Source organism: Knufia obscura (assembly GCF_036327395.1).
Source record: "Knufia obscura strain CCFEE 5817 isolate CBS 148926 chromosome Unknown scaffold_4, whole genome shotgun sequence".
Taxonomy (NCBI): domain Eukaryota; kingdom Fungi; phylum Ascomycota; class Eurotiomycetes; order Chaetothyriales; family Trichomeriaceae; genus Knufia; species Knufia obscura.
In genome coordinates this window covers 434,341-452,275 of record NW_027042690.1, presented here as the reverse complement: position 1 = coordinate 452,275, position 17,935 = coordinate 434,341, and the positions used below count along the sequence as shown (strand labels likewise).

Sequence of the window (17,935 nt, the reverse complement as noted above, 5' to 3'; positions counted from 1 at the left end):
CCACACCTTCGCCTGTTACTGGCGCAATGCCACTGCCCTCACATCGCGTAGCACAGCTGGCCTGTCAGCGTGTGGTGTGAATGGTCGCTCGTGCATGCTGTCCAATATTCTGCTCTCCATCTTCGACCGGCCAATGACGGCCACATACTAAACTTCTACTACTGAACCATGTCGCACTCCTCGTCCAAGGACGGTTTCACTCCTTCAGCGCGTCCCTCACAACCGAACGCTTATGTTTCACCGCTCAACGCTCTCTCGAACCAGTCTGGTCACCCATATGCCACTCCCTCGTCGAACTCGGTCTTGACCAACAAGCTGATTCCCCGCGACTACCTTACCTCCATTTCCAAGTCTACACCAGGCACCAATGGGACGAGCCTCAGATCACCGCTGTTAGTATCGGAGACAGGGAATATTCAGCCTGGAAGTGCGAGCAACGCCGATTCCGATACAGCGATACCTCAGTCCTCTGGACGACCGCGAGCAGGGTACGGGGCGGCGAGTCTGCGCAAAGGCAGCGGAGGAGCGTCTGACGAAGGGGACTTCGGTGCTGGAGAAGACTTGATGGTCGAACGGACCAAATCGCCCGATTCCGTGGCAGCCGCAGATAGCAGTGCTCTGAGCTCGAAGCCAGCTGCTGCCTTCAGCTCCGCAAGGTCCCTGCACAACAACATGCCTCGAACCTCATCCATCGATTCTGCGCTCTCTTCTGTCTCTGCATCTTCGCAACAACGAAGGGACCAGGGCGGACCAAGAGATCCGAGTCCCACGAGCATTCGTGCTCTCATAGCGACCGCAGGCTCAGCTGAGGGCCTTGTGCTGCATTTGCTGAAAGAGAAGAACCACGCCGCAAGCCAGAACAACCAGCTATGGACGTTGGTGGAAAAGCAAAGAGCGCTGCTCATGGGGTTGAACAAGGATCTTGAACGTGTTACAAAAGACCGAGATAGATACAAGAAGAAATTGAAAGAGCTGCAGTCTCAAGGTGCGCTTCCCAGAGCTGCAACTCACTCACCCGAACAAGACCTGGTCGGTCATCGCAATGGAAATGCCGTACAGCCTCCACAACCGCCACATCACGATAATGGTACGACTCTGTCGAATGCTGATTCGGCATCGAATGACACAAGCTCGCCTATTGATGCTCCAGGTCCTGCCATCACGGAAGCTCCTGCGCCTGGCGCTGAGACCAACACGAGGCGTCCTACCCTGCAAGCACAGACCATGGGTTTAGCTCAGCCATCTTTTGCGCTGACTGAAGCAACACCAATGAGTGAAAAGCCAAGCAAAGGATTTTCTGCCTTGCGCAAAACTGCACCGAAACCTCTCAATCTGCTACAAAACAATAACGAGCCCACATCTCAGACCCTGAATAATGTTTCAGACCAAGTTTCGCGCGCAGACAATGAGGATGGTGAGTTAAGAGGCCGGCGCAAGACGCGGGAGGATGATGATAAAGATCGTGAAAAGAGCTTGATCAAGGAGCAAGAGGCGAGAAGTAAATCCAAAAAGAAGTCACAGCCTCCAGCCGAGAGTGAAGGTCAAACAATTACTGTACCTCCGACTGTCGGCGGCACTCTACCAGCCAGCCCGCGTCCACAACAAGCATTGATGCCAGGTAATTCCCTTGATGCGCCGCAACTAGGTACGGTCCATGAGCGCCTGATACCGATGCCGCTGCGTAGTCCAGGTTTACCAGCTAGTCCTCGACCCATGGTTCAGAATATTGCAGGTCTTGGTGCACTGCCTTCATCGCCACGTGCACCACCACCTGGTCCACTCTCGCCACGTGCACCGAAACAACCAATACCCGCACCTATGATGAGTCCATCGCCTTTCACAGATCCAGCGATAATACAACGCCAAAATCAAATGGCCCGGCAAGCTGCACAAGAAGCGCCTCAGCAACAAGATCGTCTACAAGTGCACGAGTCGCAGTCATCGAATGAGATTCCTTCGGTTTACCAAGGCCTGGTAAGCTCACAGTACCCTAATCTTCTCCTACCTCCAAACGCTTTACCTTCGATACAAGTCAAAGTAGCTTCTTCACGTTTACGACCATCACGGCATAGTATGCTAGGCCTTCGAACTCAGGAAGACTCTACTGTGTTCAGCTTGTCGGTCTTCTCACGCGCAAGTCGCAACGAGCTGTGGCGCATAGAAAAAATACCTGCAGTGTTACCACAAATGGAGCAACAGTTGAGGCCTAGGTGCAGAGATCTACCTAGATTACCAGACCGAAAACTGTTCAATGGCCATAGTCCAGCAGTCATCGACGCTCGTCGCGAAGCGGTGGATGCGTACTTCGAGGATTTACTCGACATGGAGATGGACGAAACCTCTGCACTACTGATCTGTCGATTCCTCTCCACGGACGTGCTTGACCCGTCTAATGAGCCAGCCAAGCACCCTGGAGTCAACCACGAATCACTACCACAAAGCACAAGCCTGTCTGGGAAAGTCGTCAAAACAGGTTTCCTCACGAAAAGAGGGAAGAATTTCGGCGGCTGGAAATCGCGGTGGTTCGTGCTAGACAGTCCAGAATTACGATATTACGAAACACCTGGTGGGCCTCACCTAGGTACGATCAAGATCCAGCATGCAAGAATCGGTAGCCAGAAGCCCGAAGAACCTGCAAGCAACGATCCAGACGACCAATACCGACATGCCTTCCTAATCCAAGAACCAAAAAAGAAAGATTCTACAACTTATGTTCGCCATATACTCTGTGCTGAAAGTGACGCAGACCGAGATCAGTGGGTAAAGGCATTACTCCGCTATGTAGAAAGCTATGATATACCAGAAGACGAGAGCCCTACAATGTCGACAAATGCATCGTTCTCAAGCAAGCCACAGGCATCAAGTGTTAGAGACATCAAGACTACAGATACTCAGAGCAACGCCTCTTCTCCAACTAGCCCTGTGTCCTTCAACGACGGAAGTGCTAGCGACCACATGTCGAAGAACACCAATATTTCTGGCCCGATTAACGGCGCGCCAATACAAGACAGCAGTCAGTGGGGCAATCGAAGCACTACTCAGCAAGTATCAAAAGACAAGTCCAAGATGGGCAATATCTTCCATTTCAAGAAAGGTTCTCAGGAGCAGTTATCTCAGAACAGCAGACAGGTGGACTCTTCGAATAGGCCGAGAGTGCTACGACACAACGGCTATGTTCGAGCTGTGTTTGGCCTACCACTTGCGGACGCAGTCGAATACTGTTCACCATTCAACATCGATGTCCAACTCCCAGCTGTCGTCTACAGAAGCATTGAGTATCTCCGTTTCCGCAAAGCGGCGAATGAAGAAGGACTTTTCCGACTCAGCGGCTCGAACATCGTCGTCAAAACGCTCAAAGAACGATTCAATACCGAAGGCGATATCGATCTCATAGACGACGACGAGTACTACGACGTACATGCCGTCGCCTCATTGTTCAAGACATACCTAAGAGAACTACCATCACCACTTCTAACACGAGATCTGCACATTGAATTCCTCAAAGTTCTCGAGCTCGAGTCGCAGGACGAAAAAGTGGCAGCATTCAACATCCTGGTCCATCATTTGCCGAAGGCTAACTTTGCGCTTCTTCGCGCACTTTCGGAGTACCTCCTCGAAGTGACCGACAACGCAGGCAAGAACAAGATGTCCGTCCGCAACATGGGCATAGTGTTCTCACCCACAGTCAACATACCAACACCAGTCTTCAACCTATTCCTCAGCGAATTCGACGCGATATTCGAGCGGCAGCCAGGACAGGCTGCACCCCCGCCACAAGTCGTGCAGACCGAGCTACGTGCGCCTGCAAGTCTAAGTCCAGGTGAAATCCGATCACCACGACACCAGATGTTCTCTGACATACCAACGCCCGCATACCACCAGACGAGCTTCCAGGAGCAGAGTAGTAACGCGAGCCAACCTCGTCCTCAAGGACATCAGACGTCCGGCTCGGGCGAATTCGGCTTCATACCCGTGCACCCCAGCTATGAAAACGGACAATACGTCTCTAACCCGCAGGAGCAGCCGCGGACACAAGCTTTTGCACCGCCGCCCTCGTCGATGCAGCAGACGCAGATGCAGATGCAAATGGAGGGTGAGGAGCAATATGGCAGTTTGAATAGGATGGTTGTGCCGCAGGGTGCGGGTACGGATAAGAGGAGGAAGAGGGAGAGTGCGATGCTTTTCTGATGATACAGGTGTGAGTTCACGAAAACGATGTTTGATGTGGTGAGTGAGGGAAGGGCAAAGGCCCGTTTGATGTTGATATTGATGTTATCTGGTTCTGGAGGATACCCATTTTAGCGTTTGAGTTGATGTTATTCATGCGATGTTCATATGCGCATTTCCTGCACATAGAGGGCTGTTCATGACGAGGACGGTGAAAGTATGTATATTACTATGAGTTACATAATATGATTGATGATTGAGCGGTGAAAGTACGATGTTAGATTGCTAGTACTTCATGAATCTCGGACTACTACAGCGATCTTCGACTCATGCACGCCTCTTGACCCGAGCTCCATTGTAGCATTCACGCAACCGATGATATCACTACAGTATTATTTCCATCCAACCTACCTGAAAGCTACTGTGTACAACTCATGGAAGGCGATACGGCAGATCCAACCGAGTAACTCAGACCAATAAATACCTACCCATGGTATGAATGACTGCCAACCTTCACCGCACGTAGGATGCCAGACGAATTCTGACCTGATTGATATTCCTGCCTCGCAACACGAATGCGACTGCGACTGTGCGGTTCGGATCGATGTGTGAGAAGCGGAATGAACGGACGAACAGGGGGGCGATGAGGGCTGAACATTGAGTATTGACGGTGCTTGAGTCCACAGGGTATGAGATGGATGCAACAGTGCGGACTACATCACTCCAGAGAATAGCTATTCTCCATCGCGGCTAGCTTGCGTTCACACGATAGAATTGTTGGCTAATTCATGATTAGATATTTCAGCATCATGGTCATTTTTTTCTATACATGTATTCTATGCTTCTTAGACACGCATGCTCTCATGCCAACCATCACACATAGTGCCACACTGGCCATTAACGTGTCCAGACGACTCACTACGGATGCCGAAGCGGCGGACATGGTGGCGCATACTTGGGATCCGGCGGATCGATCCAATCGGGCAGGTTGTATTTGTACTTGTAGTAGATCTCAAGGGCTGTGTACACGTAGTTATCCGCATTGTCGATCTGGTTAGCGAGAGCGTTAGCGGATTGCTCTTCATATATTCTTGAAATGGACTCACCGGCTGCTTCTTCGGAGGCGGAGGCTGATTTGGATCCAGGTTTGGGTTCGGCTGCGGCCAGTCCTTCATGTGCATAGAGCGAAATGAGCCGTATGCTACCTCGACTGCATTGTCTGGTGGAGGGCGCTGAATGTTGACATCACCGATCCTGTCTTTGTTGGGGCGAAATTTGAAGTAAGCTGCTTGGTCGTGGATGAGTTCTGTTCGCAGACCGAGTCAGCGTGGTTCCTCACACTGGTTCAGGATGCCTATCGTACCATGGAGCAAGATCTGGGACGAAGAGCCTGTTGCTTCCTGTACCCAATCACGTCCGCAGGTCTCAATACTGCGCCCGGGTGGGTTGAGATTGATGTCGAGGGCTATTGGGCCAGTCATAGGTCTGTACGTGGCGAACCACAAATCGCAAAATACTATGTAGCCATATAACTTGTCCGGTGTAGGTGGAATATTCCGCTCAATGTATCCGCCAGTGGATGCAAACAACATAGGACTGTTACGACATGTCGTCGTTGTTGGTGTGACCGGACGAATATTTTGAGGCGGATCACCATTGAAGAGCCATAACTTCGCGACGTTTCCTTCATAGCATTTCTCGTACTGCCGGGTGGACAGCGGCGCACCAATTATTGCCAAAACGCTGCGGTAAATGTCCATTACCCTTCCGAGCTCCTGCTGATTTGGATAAAAGTAGCGACCGAAGGAGGGATTGCTGATTTGTGGTTCGCGGCCCATCTGTTCTACGGCTAGCACTTTCATAGTGGTGACTAGGATGTCCTGGACTTCGAGGAGAGACTGACGGATTGCTATTTTGCGCGATTCGGCGTCCATGGTGGAAGCGAATTCCAGTCCTCAAACTGGTAAAACTCGAAGAATTTGTCCATATCGAAATCTGTTCCGGCGGGCGGAGGCGGCAGTTGCGGTGCAGGGTTTCGTGGTGGTAATGGTGGGACCCGGGGTTGCAAGGCTGCTTTCAGCGTGAAAGGGTCATTGCTTGAGTTAGTATTGAGAAGAGGGAAGGCCTCGAAGTCTTGGTGGCGCGGTTCGTTATTGTAGTATCTGTCGACCTGGTGTTAGTATTGGGCTTAAGAGACTGATCAGTTCTTAAGAGACTGGCTACTTACCTTGATACGAATGGAACCAGCATGATAGCGCATGCCATGTGCATTGCGGCTACAGTGCCTAGAATCCACCTGGGCTGGGCGAACATGATGCCTTTGTTATAGATTCTGCAGAGAGGAAGTCGTACGGAGGAGTTGAGATGCTTTGGAGTAGCAGCATATGCATAGTCTCGACGTGTCCATTTATATATCAGTGTGCGGTGCGCACGACCCCAGGAGGTTCAATTTCGAAGGTCGTTTGTGAGCATGAGGCGACACTGTGAATGTTTCAGACTGCTTTATAACGAGTATGGGGTTCGAGAATCAACACAATTCGTCTTCCTTCGGATGTAAGACGACACTGGTAAGCTCTCGAATTGCTTATATCGAGTAACTGTATTGATGTCTTGTCACGGCGGTCAAGCTTGTGTCTCTTCTGCATGAGTCAAGGGTGAATCTGGTCTGTCCACAACAGCGATGCGAGCAGGTGGTCCTGTTTGATCATCACGACATCCATAAGCGGTGACCAAAAGCGTCCGGACAAGTGCAGTCTGGTATCAGCCAATAGCGATGTAACCTCACCCGATGGCTCCCTGGAGGACTCTGCGCTTGGTCTGGAACGTGACAAGACGAATTTAGACAAGTGTTTCCTGGCCAATGTTGTGTGTTCGCTGTTTCGTGTCTTTCAGCCGTGAGGCAGGCTCTTTCAACCGAGCTGTAGCGTCTGCTTATTATGGGGTGCCCCTCGGTGACCCGTTCGTTTATTGTCTTGCCACTCAAGTGTAGCTCAACGAAGTCACACCAAATGTGGTGGCAGCAAGAAATTGCCAACGCCTTCCTTAATCGGATACTCAAACCCACAGTTCCCACAAACCAACTTGCCCTCTACCACACCCGTCTCCATGAGCAAAGTATGTAGCTTCTTCAGTGTCTCCTCATCGACCTCTTTGTCCTTCGCAGCCTCCTTCTCAGCTTCTGTTGCGCCTTCTGTGTCCACCATTATATCATCTGCCGGGTTGTGGTCTGGTAGCATTGCGCTGAGGCCGAGCTCGGCTGCTGTTGTAGAAAGAGCATCCCAGTCAAGACGTGGGAGCATGTTCTTGACGAATGATGGGTTGAATGTGGCTGGGTTCTGCTCGAGTTGCGCATCGCGGAAGTGGAGGGGGTAGGAGGCTGACGAGGTCTTGCAGGTCTTGATGGCACAGGTGAGGAAGTTGGTTGTGAGGAGTTTCATTGTGATGGGGTCAACGAACGTCTTGTTGTCTGGGTCGTTGTATGTGCGAGGCTTTGCTTTTCGTGTAAGAAGTCTGGTTCTGAGGTGAATCTCTGCTGGGTCGGGTAATGCCAAAAAGAGTTTGCGGTTTGACGAGTAACGGTTTGTCGCCGCTGTCACAGCAAGCGTCGTAGGAACTGGTGGGTATGTTATGCTACAGCAGTATGCACGTGAAATTGTAGACTGGATAGGGAAGGAACGTTCAAGGTGTTAAGTAGAGCAGGTAGGGTTACAAGATGTTCTTGAATTTGTTCTCGGAAATTTTTCCCCGCATCGTTGACTTGGTGGACTGCAATACTGCATGTACTGTTGTCAACCCTTTGCTGCTTCCTCATAATCCGTGAGCGATGCAGAACGTATTATCTTCGCAGAGGCATTCATAAATATACAGGACAAAAAGAGAATTGGATGTTGGGCGCGCAGGTGACTCTGTCCTCCACCGAGTAAGTTCAGAAAGAAGAGCCTTAATGCGCCTGGTTTCTCAATATAGTTCGCCAATATGACCAAACCAGCCTATGGTATTGCAAAGTCTAGCGGTTGATTAATGCGTTCATGTATCTTTTATGATAAGTGTGAAGAGAAGGAAGGAAGGAGATCTGATAGAAGCTGAGGTTGATATTGCCAGCTCTGGGGAAATGAAGCTAGAGCACACGTGGTTAGTGTATACTTGGCGAATACGCCATGATTTCGGTCGTAAATTCTTCACGCGTCTTCGATTTCTCTTTTCCACTGCAATTCATCCATATACCTTCGTCTACAGAGGCCTCATCGCCGAATACGTCGTCATTGAAATAGACTGTGCAGCTATCATGTTAGGCAGCAGCAGAAATACCCCTCATATCTTATTCATCTCCTGCCCAGAAACCACATCCGGAAGCATCTTGAAATCGCATCTCCATGATCAAGAGGTGGTCCAGAGACCTTCCAAAGTCTCAAACTTCGTTATCGTGGGATACCAAAACCACGGGTTTTAGCAGGCCCTTGTCTACTCCACCCTACCTCTTCTGACCTTGTGGAGAGGTAGGACTATTTATACGACAGACATTTCAGATGTAGCATGGTGAGTGTAGTCTCAATCGATCTTCTCATGCATACCAGTAGAGGGTAGCGTAAAGCTATCCCGGCTGTTGTCCAGAGCAGACAGTTTTATCACTTTCGAAATCCCGTTCCTGTTACGCCGTGCTTGATACAATATTCCGGACTTGATTGCTTCATCACCATCATACTATGGTTGACCTCCCTGGTTTGACAGGCCTTCATTAGTTATGGTCTCTGTCTCTTTCGGACTTTCATGTTCCTTTGTGCCACACAGCGATCTCAACATCTATTAATATCCGTGGTGGTGGTAGTCGTCCCGGATTGCGCTACAGTATCCAGTAACCAAAGAAGTTCGACTACCGTAGCAAGGATGAAGGTACAAACGAGGAGGATGACATGAGAAACCCGCATAGCCATACTGCTTCGAGATCTGCGGGAACCATACCTGTCCGTTTTTGACATTTGATCTCACTGGCATGCACGCTTTGTGCCACCCAATCAGCAAGCCTCCAGAAGCAAAGTGCAATTAGGGGCCACAAGGAAAATAGGATTCCCAGCGGCTTATAGCAGCTACGAAGTATTATGATATGCTACACACCAGCTTGCTGGAAACAGGGATTGCAAGCAGTATGACAACATGCTTGAACGAGGTTAGCAGAAACTACAGCACAGGAATTCAACGGTGGGAACTCTCATGGGGTAGGTATGTTCATGTTAACCGTGTATCTGTTGTGGCTGACTATAGCAGGCAGGTTCCTGATCTGTTAACTATCTTCTCAGCCCTCGTCTTCGACTCTGTCGCATCGCGAAGAACTGCCATGTTTGGGCATCACTCATCATCTCCTCTTGCCGAACTCTTCATATACCATCTTCTAACTCACTCGCCAAACCGGTGTGGTTCTGTCGAATGCCCCACGCACTATCGCCGCCTCGGGGAGCAGTGCCAGCACCACTTGCTCGCACTGTGGCCGACCTCTCGACACGATCCCGCCCGCGCGCAGTCCTGGCATCCACCAGGTACTTTGTGACCGACACAAGTTATGACGGCTTGCTGATCTTGTGCTGCTGCTCTTGCACCACTTGGAGTATCTTGGTTGTCTAGGGCCGAAGTAGTCGGAGGAGTACGGGTTGATCGCAGGACAGGCGGATTGTCGTTGTATCCAGGTCGGTGGTCGTAGAAAGAGCTAGGCAGGTAGTCGGAAGAAGTGTCGACGGAGGTTGCGCTTGGTCGAGGAGTGCCGCTTGATCTCAACGTAGGCGGGTTCTCGATGAAGCCTGGTTGTTGTTCAAAGAATGAAGACTCAAGGTATGCAGTTGGAGGGTAGGCAATTGGTGGGTTGGCGGGCTCGCGGACTGGTCGGCTTCGAGGAGTACTCGGTGCATTTCGAGGAACGTTGGCACGCTCCAATAGGTAGCCGAAGACTCTGCCGAAGGGGTCAGTGGCAGCGTCATAGCTGTCGCGTGGTGGAAATCCAGCTTGGCTGTTGCCATACCAGGGCAGACCACCACCATACCCAGCTTGACCAGCTTGACCAGCTTGGTCTCCTCGGTATTCGGTTTGTCCACCTGTATCCTCCTCGACTTGAACAACTTCAGCTTCGGATCGATCCACACGACCTCGACTCTCGCCCTGATCGACTCTACCACGGCCGTTTGGTGAAAAGAAGCTGGGAGCCTCGGGGTTGAAGTTTGTCCTGCCTGGGCGTGGTGCTGCGGGTGTCTGGTCTCCGAAAGCAGGTGGTGGAAACCCTGACGGAAGCGACTGAATTGTTGTAGTTGCGGCAGTGTTTGGGTTTGTGACAGGAGGAGGAGTAGTTGTCGCAGGCCTATCACCCTGAGGTTGACCCTTTTGCTTCATTAGCTTAGACCTATACAGATGAGGAGCTGGAATACTCACCATGCTGGTCGTGGGTCTACCTCTCTGGTTCGAGTTGGTAGCGGATCTTCTTGTTGGTCGGTCTTGGTTTGACATTTTGGATTGGGATTCTCGATCACGATTTGGACTCAGAGGGTTGGATCAAGATAACAGTCGATCGATAGAAGTGGATTGTATGGTATGAAATATATCGAAGGTCGAAGATATATCGATGGAAACGAAGACAAAGACGAAGGTCAATGGTCCCAGTGCAGCTATCGTGTCACCGCTGTGTCTATTGCTCGACACTCTGAGTGACTTACACTACTCATACTTGCACTGAGAGAGTGAGTGAACACTTTCGGCGCCGCAGTTCTCTGGGCTCGAGCCCAGCCATCGGACAGGACAATGCAAAGAGGAAAATTAGTACGCAGGACCAGACATAGGAAATCTTCAGCCGCTCATATCTATGGCCTCGCAGCTCGCTTGCTGGAAACACAGGCAGAATCCAGGAGGCAAGCAAGCGCAAATCAACTCCCTCATGGTGAGAGAAGCAAAGCGTGTGAGGACCACAATCACGAGTATGGTGGCAGACATGCCAGCTGTGAGATAGGCCAGAGCTGAGCTTCTTATAGCGATATCGGGAAAGGGCCTTTCCACGGTCATCTCGTTGGTTTGCTCGTTCTCATTGTTACACATTGAATGTGGCTAAATTGGTCTTATAGCAAGAAAGGGTCCAGAACCACTCTTCTCCAAAAAATGCTCACCGTCAAAGTCCATCCGCCATATACTCAGCACCTTCCATCACATCTCTCGGATATCACGTCACCGAAATACTCCACAATGAGATCCGAAGGAGTCACGCACCATTGTCTAAGGGTGGTCTTCGCTGACCATTGTTAATGGCAGAGTCACCACTTCCCCTGAGCACGATCGCTATTCTGCGCTTTCTGACCGCCATTGCGAACTGTACCTTGAACGTATCGAACGTCGAAGGCCCAAGCCGGTGCGGCAGCATAGGCCATGCGTCGGGCTGGTCGCCCGTGTGGTTCAGCCGCAGTCTGACCTTGCCCATTGGGCATAACACTCCTATCTCTCTCACCCTGGCTGAGCTGTGATCGCTCGTTGCCCCCAAGATTGTCGCTCCTTCCTGGCTGGATGTTCTGTGGTAATTGTGGGACTTGCCAACCGTCACCAGTGCCGATTTCTCGAAAGAGATCATCGGCTATGGTATTGGAGGTGGACATGGCAAGGCCATAGCCACTTGATGGGTGAAAGGATGGGTAACCTCCATATCCGGTTGACGCACCGTACCACGTCGAGCCGCCGTCTATAGCCGAAGTGCCACATTCCCAAGAAGGGCCACTTCCAGTCGAAGCACCATAGCCCGACCCAGTATAGAGAGATGGGAAGCCAAAGTACCCGGTAGACGCTCCATACCCTGAGGGAGCGCCATAGCCAGTCAAAGCATCATGGCCAGCCGAAGGATTGTTAATTCTCGAAGTACCACAAATACTCGGCAGCCTGCTATACTCTCCATAACCACCCTGCTCGCTACCATATTCGCCCTGACTGCCGCAGCTCCCTCGATCACCGTCCTCGTCTCGACCCACTCTACCAGCGGTGCTAAGGCCATCAACAGGTTCTCTAGCAGGAGTGAAATTCGGCGCTTGCGGGTTGAAGCTCGTTCTACTGATTCGAGGAGGAGCTGGTCGTGGGTCTTGATACTGAGGAGGCGGTGTGAACTCGGTGGTCAGGAGGTTGAAGGGTACGCGCGCACGTGTGCCGTCAGAGGCGGCTGTAGTAGCAGGCACTACGGCTGGGGCTTGACGAGGTTGACCCTGAGACATGTGAGTATGGATTCAGGTGATGTTGGCCTGATGTCAATGTACTTACCATGGCTGTGGTTGATCTACCTGCTCGGCTGTCTTGCACCGACTGGCCTGCGTTGCGAGCTGGGTTGCTGACACCAGATCTGCTGGTGAATCGGTTCGAGTCAGATATATTGAAAAATGCTCTTGGATTGAAAGAAGTCCTGGCAACAATGGATAGATGTGGTCGATTGAAGTCGTGGAATAGATGTATGTATTCAGATACAAGAAGAACGAGGAGGAGGAGGGGGATCATCAAGGCCGACAGAGCCGAGGACGAAGACTGCTCGTGTCGGTCCAGCCATCATGTCACCGGTGTGTTTGTCTGTTGACACTCTGACTGACGGGCACTACGATTTCCGTCATGCCCGAGGTGAACGGATACTGTGAATGGCGACAAAGTGAGGAAGCAAATCTTGGAGAATAAAAAGGGGCAGACCCACGAGAAGACCGTCTGGCCATACCGGTGGACATTTGCCTGCTCGAGCAAGGTACACGGATTATGAGCAAGCCTGATCGGTATTTCCAGAATGCAAAGGTAAAGATCATGGCACAAGCGGCGCACAAGGCTTAAGTTAGGATGAATTAGCATTTCAGAGCTGAACACGTCACAAGAACATCTCAAAAGCAGTATTGTGGAAGCTTGAGGACGACTTATGGTATTGAGGAAGGAGAGGCCGCTTTGGTTTAGTGAATGCAGGTTCGATAATGGATCTTTGCATTACGACTGATCATGAAAAACGTCATGAAGGGTCCCAGTGCAGTCGATAACGCATTTGGTGGTGAATGTAGACCTTGCTGCATCCTGTAATATGTGATGCTCAATCGTGTACCATAGCAGGTCATGCTTCAGGAACAGCGAGCGTGTACGATGGTTTGACTGCCTCAGGCATGACTGACATCTGCGTAAATCCCTGCCTGGGGCAGAAAACAAAGCTACGAGAAGTCGATGATGAGTTGTATGTGGGAAAGGTTTTGCTGTGAGAAGTCGGAGGGACCTAAGGAATATTGCGAGGCATTTGGCTTATGCAAAGACACACGACAGAGTCCAGTATGATCAGGAGAGCATAGGTAGCTCGGCATAGCTTGGTCACGTGACGATCGCGGAATCCTCGTTGTTCAACATAGCTCAACATCCAAGTAGCTTAGCTACATCGGTAGTCACAGACGCTACGATATGTCGTAACTATCATCAGCTGCCAATGGCTTCCGCTTGAGAAGCACAGCGCAACCGCAGAGCTGGTTGAATGAACCGTGCTATCAAAACTATCAAGGCGAATCCACATGAAGCCTAATGCGTTTCAGGCGTCCCAAGCTTCTATATTCGATCACCACGCCGCTCCCCTGTCACAACGCGACCTCGCATTAATGCCCACAACTAGCAAAGTAAGCGCCATCCTTCATAATGGCAAAACAGATATATAACCGCAACATGAACACCATTCCGTCCTCCACACCCATCCTACCCCACAGCCCATTCCAATTCCCCTCCCCAACAAGATAAAATGCCCTCCCTAACCAGCTGGTACTGGCACTTCCTCGAAAACCACATCTACCGCATCCCCCAACCCCCACCCCGCCAACGTCCAGCCAACAAACCCCTCCAAGTAATCTGCGTCGGCCTCCCCCGCTCAGGCACCGAATCCCTCCAACACGCCCTCCTAACCCTCGGCTACACCCACACCTACCACGGCTGGGACATCCTCTTCGACCAACCCTACTACGCCCAGGAATGGGCCAAGCTCGGCCGCAAGAAGTTCTTCGCGCAAAACGGAGACTGCGAGACCAGCGCCGCGGAATTCGACGCGCTCCTCGGACACAGTGTAGCCGTCACCGACACCGCGAGCTCCGTGTTCGCGAGCGAGATGATCCGGGCGTTCCCCGAGGCCAAGGCCGTGCTGAATGTGCGACGGGATCTGGACGCGTGGCATGCAAGCGCGGTGAAGAACTTGCTCGGCGGGGCTGAGATGTGGGTGTTTTGGTTCTTCCCCTGGTGGAATCGGGAGCTCTTCTGGGCTTATCATGCGTATCATCGGATTTTGTTTCCTGGGTTGTTCCGCTGTGTAGGCGGGAGTTTTGATGTCGGTATTAGACGGAATGGGAAGTGGGTTTATCGGGAGCATTGTGCTATGATTCGGGGGTTGGTGCCGAAGGAGAGGTTGCTCGAGTGGAGTGTGGAGGATGGTTGGGAGCCGTTGTGTGAGTTTTTGGGGAAGGAAGTGCCGGGGGAGAAGTTTCCGAGGACGAATGATGCTGCTGGGTTTGAGGGGAGGAAGAATAAGATGATGCAGATGTGGTTTGGAGGGGCGCTTTTGAATATTGCTAAGGCAGTCGCTATTGTTGGGATCATTGGGGGTTTGCTTTGGGGCTGGCGGACGGGGAAGCTTTGGCCTTGATTGACTGATGCAGTAAGAAGTTCAATGTGGGTGTTCGTGCTGGATGAAGAGAACTACACCCGAGATATGCCTGCTTCCCTCCTCGAATGCCCGGCCAAGGAACAAAAATTCTTCAGGATCAATACAACTGTATACACCGAACATCACGGTGCTGAGCCCGAGTGTCTGGGTAATTCACTTCCGACCAAGCGAGCTCGTGTCCAGCCAACTTCCTTAACGACGGAAACGACCAGAACGTCCGCTCCCAGTTTAGGTTGTCGGCCACAGTAAGCAGGAAGGGGATTTGGTTGTGTCTCAGCCTGCAACGCTTAGCTGACTGAGCTTGGTCTCGAAAGCTGTGCTTGACGGGACATTCAGTCATGCCTGTGCGCAAGAAGCGTGAGAACTTATATGCGTCACAAGATCGCCATCATCTTAGCGTAAGGGACGGTGATGGCCCATGAACGGATTGTTGCTCAGAAACACATATGAATTGTGAAGTATAGTTTGTACACGCTACAGCGCTATCATAAAGCATTCATCATACATCGAACTTCTCGCTTGCTTCCTTGCGTTACAATCTATGCATCCCCCATAATCTCAACAGCACTCTGCGCATTCGGCAACCCAATCACCGCAATGCCCTGCGGAATAACCACCTCCTTCGCACTGAAACACGCAAATACAGTCAACTTCTCCAGCTTCGGACAACTCCTGAATATCCCCGTCATGACTACATCGTCAACATGCGACACGAAGGACAGATCGATATCACGAAGTTCCGGATATTGTATCTTCCCATCGAAGACTGTGGTCAGAGCATCGTGGGAAATATGTCGATTGCTGTGGAGATCTAGCCTTGTCATCTTTGAGCCAGAGTGCGACATGAGCGCTTTCATGGCTGTGGAGCCGAAGCCGATCGGATCTTCTTCTGTGTCATTGTCGTCAGCGACGGGGTTCTGATATTCGACGTCACGGTTGGAGGAGAGGTCGATGAATGGGATGGGTGGGTTGCCGCTGTTGCTGTCGAAGAGGGAGGATAAAGTTAGGTCGGTAAAGGAGGAGGAGCCGGTGAGGCGGAGCTTTTTGAGATGGGTGCAGGTGTTCTTGATTGCTTCGAGGACGGCGTCGTCAGCGTAGTAGTAGTCTTCTAGACAGAGAGTTTTGAGTTTTGGTCCAAGGTTTGTGATAAGATTGACGAGGATGTCCGGGGGGCTATCTTGGGCGACTGCTAGTGTGAGGTGCTCGAGGGTCGTGAGGGTGGAGATCGAGTTGATGGAGGCTTCTGTCATGTGTGGACAGGATCGGAGTTTGAGACGCTTCAGGTTTGTGCAGCTTTCGGCAAGGACTTGTACGGTTGAGTCTTTCATTGAGTCGTTGAGCTCTGAGAGCTTCAGACTTTCGAGCTGAGAGCCTCTTGTGAGGAAGAGCTCAGTCCATACCTCATCTGAAACTAGGTTTGTGGCTCCCAGCTGGAGATGTGTAATCTTTGGATTCTTCTCAATCATGTATCGGAGTGCTTCGTCTTTAAGCTGACCAGCAAATCTCAGGTTGATCCTCTCGACATCTGGCATGAATGCGAAGATCTTCTCGAAGTCTTCTGTCTCCAGCTTTGCACAGTCGTACACGGCTATTCGGTCAATACCTGGCTGTAGGAAGAGCTGTAGTGTTCTCGGATTCAGCACTCTTTTCTTCGACAGAATCTGGCTCAGTCTGTCAAGTAGGTTCTGTGGGATATCTCCAAACTCTTCGATGTCGTTGACAACATCGGCCACCTTCTTGACACAAACCTCGACGAGCGACTTCGCACCTGGCCTAACATCGCCCATCATCCGGTCACTTTCTTGCTGCCTCTTTCTTACTCTTGGAGCTTGTTTCTTCTTCTTAGCAGCATTGTCGGACTTCTTCTTCTCGTCCTTGATTTCTTTACCACACTTGGTGCACAGCAGACCTCCATCTTGACCGGAGAGTGTGTAGGGTGTGACGGTGAACCTCTTCTCGCAGACCTCGCAGTTTGCAAATTGACCTGGTTTGGGTGGTGCTTTGGGCTTCTTTAGCATGTCTCTAGCGAGAGCATCGCTGTCTGAGTCGGCATCCGGGTCATCTTGCTGATGCTCGAATTTGCGTTTCTTAAATTCCTTGCTGGCTTTGATCTTTGCTATAGCCTTCTCTTCTTTGCGCTTCCTCTTCTTGCGCTCGGCAGCGTCTTCTTCTTGGTCTGAGACTTCCTCGTGTGCTTCGGCCGCTGTTTCGGCAGCGGCTGCTTCAGCCTGACGTTGGGCATCTTGAACCCGGGCTTGATAGTCGAGATTGATTTGCTGGGCAGAAATGTTGTGGGAGGCAAGAAAGTCAGTCAGCGCAGACTGAGGCCCTCTGATGGCATTGCCGTTGCTACGTCGGCGACTCCTGGTGTGGTCAGTCAGTCAAATGGCAGGCGGATGAGCAGATCGGACGTACATTTTGCCTAGGGGTGCTCCTCGTGGTTGCCGGTGACTATCCGGTCGTGATCAGTTCGATATTCAAGACGATGTGCTGGCTAAAGTTGGCAAAAGAGGCTGTACATCAGCTTGCAACAAAGACGTGTTTCAGTCTAGAGCTGCCTAGACCTGCAAACAAGCACAAACGGGCGCTGTTCAGGGCAAAGATTGTTCTTGAGCAAGCCCTTGTCAATTGGCTTATCACTGAGCTATGGCGCCTTCGCATTTATGATTTCTCGTTCTTGAAGTTGTGGCGAATTCACGCCCGGCGTGCCCCTTGAACCACAAAAAGTTGACTTTCAGGCAGATCGGATCGGATTGACCCCACTGTCTAGGCGGCAACCACGATCGATTGGCGATAAGGACGCGTTTTCACGTGTAAAGTGCTTGCAGGGACGCGTCTAGCGCTCTTTCCAGGGTACTGGTGCCCTCCCCGGACCAGAAATCTCAACAGGCAAAACACTCTCAACCTTTTGCCTCACACAAGCAGGTTGCACCACATGGCTCCAAGAGGCAGACCATCGCGGACGTCGCTGGCGTCCTCCAAAGGTGAGAAATATCGCTCTGCGAACTATGTCCTAGGCTGATATGATCAATAGTCGCCACCCCCGAGCCCTCGGTCTCTCGCTCTCGAGGTAGACCAAGAAAGTCTGGAAACGCTTCTGAGGTCCTCCCC

At 51.3% G+C, this 17,935-nt stretch overlaps 7 protein-coding genes across 7 annotated transcripts; 2 read left to right on the top strand and 5 right to left on the bottom strand.

Moving 5' to 3' along the window:
• Positions 1–168: 168 nt before the first annotated feature.
• BEM3 (Rho GTPase activating protein) lies at positions 169–4,188 on the top strand (the record flags this gene model as incomplete). Its single annotated transcript, XM_064872520.1, has 1 exon — positions 169–4,188. The coding sequence occupies one exon, from the start codon at positions 169–171 to the stop codon at positions 4,186–4,188; it is 4,020 nt and encodes a 1,339-aa protein (XP_064731178.1).
• An 897-nt stretch (positions 4,189–5,085) lies between these two features.
• Positions 5,086–6,101, bottom strand: PMZ80_004092 (uncharacterized protein; the record flags this gene model as incomplete). Its single annotated transcript, XM_064872519.1, has 3 exons — positions 5,086–5,217; positions 5,274–5,473; positions 5,531–6,101. The coding sequence occupies 3 exons, from the start codon at positions 6,099–6,101 to the stop codon at positions 5,086–5,088; spliced, it is 903 nt and encodes a 300-aa protein (XP_064731177.1).
• A 1,065-nt stretch (positions 6,102–7,166) lies between these two features.
• Positions 7,167–8,326, bottom strand: PMZ80_004091 (uncharacterized protein; the record flags this gene model as incomplete). The annotated part of the gene is made up of 2 exons (XM_064872518.1): positions 7,167–7,797; positions 8,322–8,326. 2 exons carry the CDS (start codon positions 8,324–8,326, stop codon positions 7,167–7,169), a joined length of 636 nt encoding a protein of 211 aa, XP_064731176.1.
• Positions 8,327–9,600: 1,274 nt separating this feature from the next.
• On the bottom strand, positions 9,601–10,581 carry PMZ80_004090 (uncharacterized protein; the record flags this gene model as incomplete). The annotated part of the gene is made up of 2 exons (XM_064872517.1): positions 9,601–10,527; positions 10,579–10,581. The coding sequence occupies 2 exons, from the start codon at positions 10,579–10,581 to the stop codon at positions 9,601–9,603; spliced, it is 930 nt and encodes a 309-aa protein (XP_064731175.1).
• An 866-nt stretch (positions 10,582–11,447) lies between these two features.
• On the bottom strand, positions 11,448–12,435 carry PMZ80_004089 (uncharacterized protein; the record flags this gene model as incomplete). Its single annotated transcript, XM_064872516.1, has 2 exons — positions 11,448–12,377; positions 12,433–12,435. The coding sequence occupies 2 exons, from the start codon at positions 12,433–12,435 to the stop codon at positions 11,448–11,450; spliced, it is 933 nt and encodes a 310-aa protein (XP_064731174.1).
• Positions 12,436–13,912: 1,477 nt separating this feature from the next.
• Positions 13,913–14,803, top strand: PMZ80_004088 (uncharacterized protein; the record flags this gene model as incomplete). The annotated part of the gene is made up of 1 exon (XM_064872515.1): positions 13,913–14,803. The coding sequence occupies one exon, from the start codon at positions 13,913–13,915 to the stop codon at positions 14,801–14,803; it is 891 nt and encodes a 296-aa protein (XP_064731173.1).
• Positions 14,804–15,363: 560 nt separating this feature from the next.
• RAD7 (UV-damaged DNA-binding protein rad7) lies at positions 15,364–17,761 on the bottom strand (the record flags this gene model as incomplete). The annotated part of the gene is made up of 3 exons (XM_064872514.1): positions 15,364–17,188; positions 17,240–17,275; positions 17,742–17,761. 3 exons carry the CDS (start codon positions 17,759–17,761, stop codon positions 15,364–15,366), a joined length of 1,881 nt encoding a protein of 626 aa, XP_064731172.1.
• Positions 17,762–17,935: the final 174 nt, after the last annotated feature.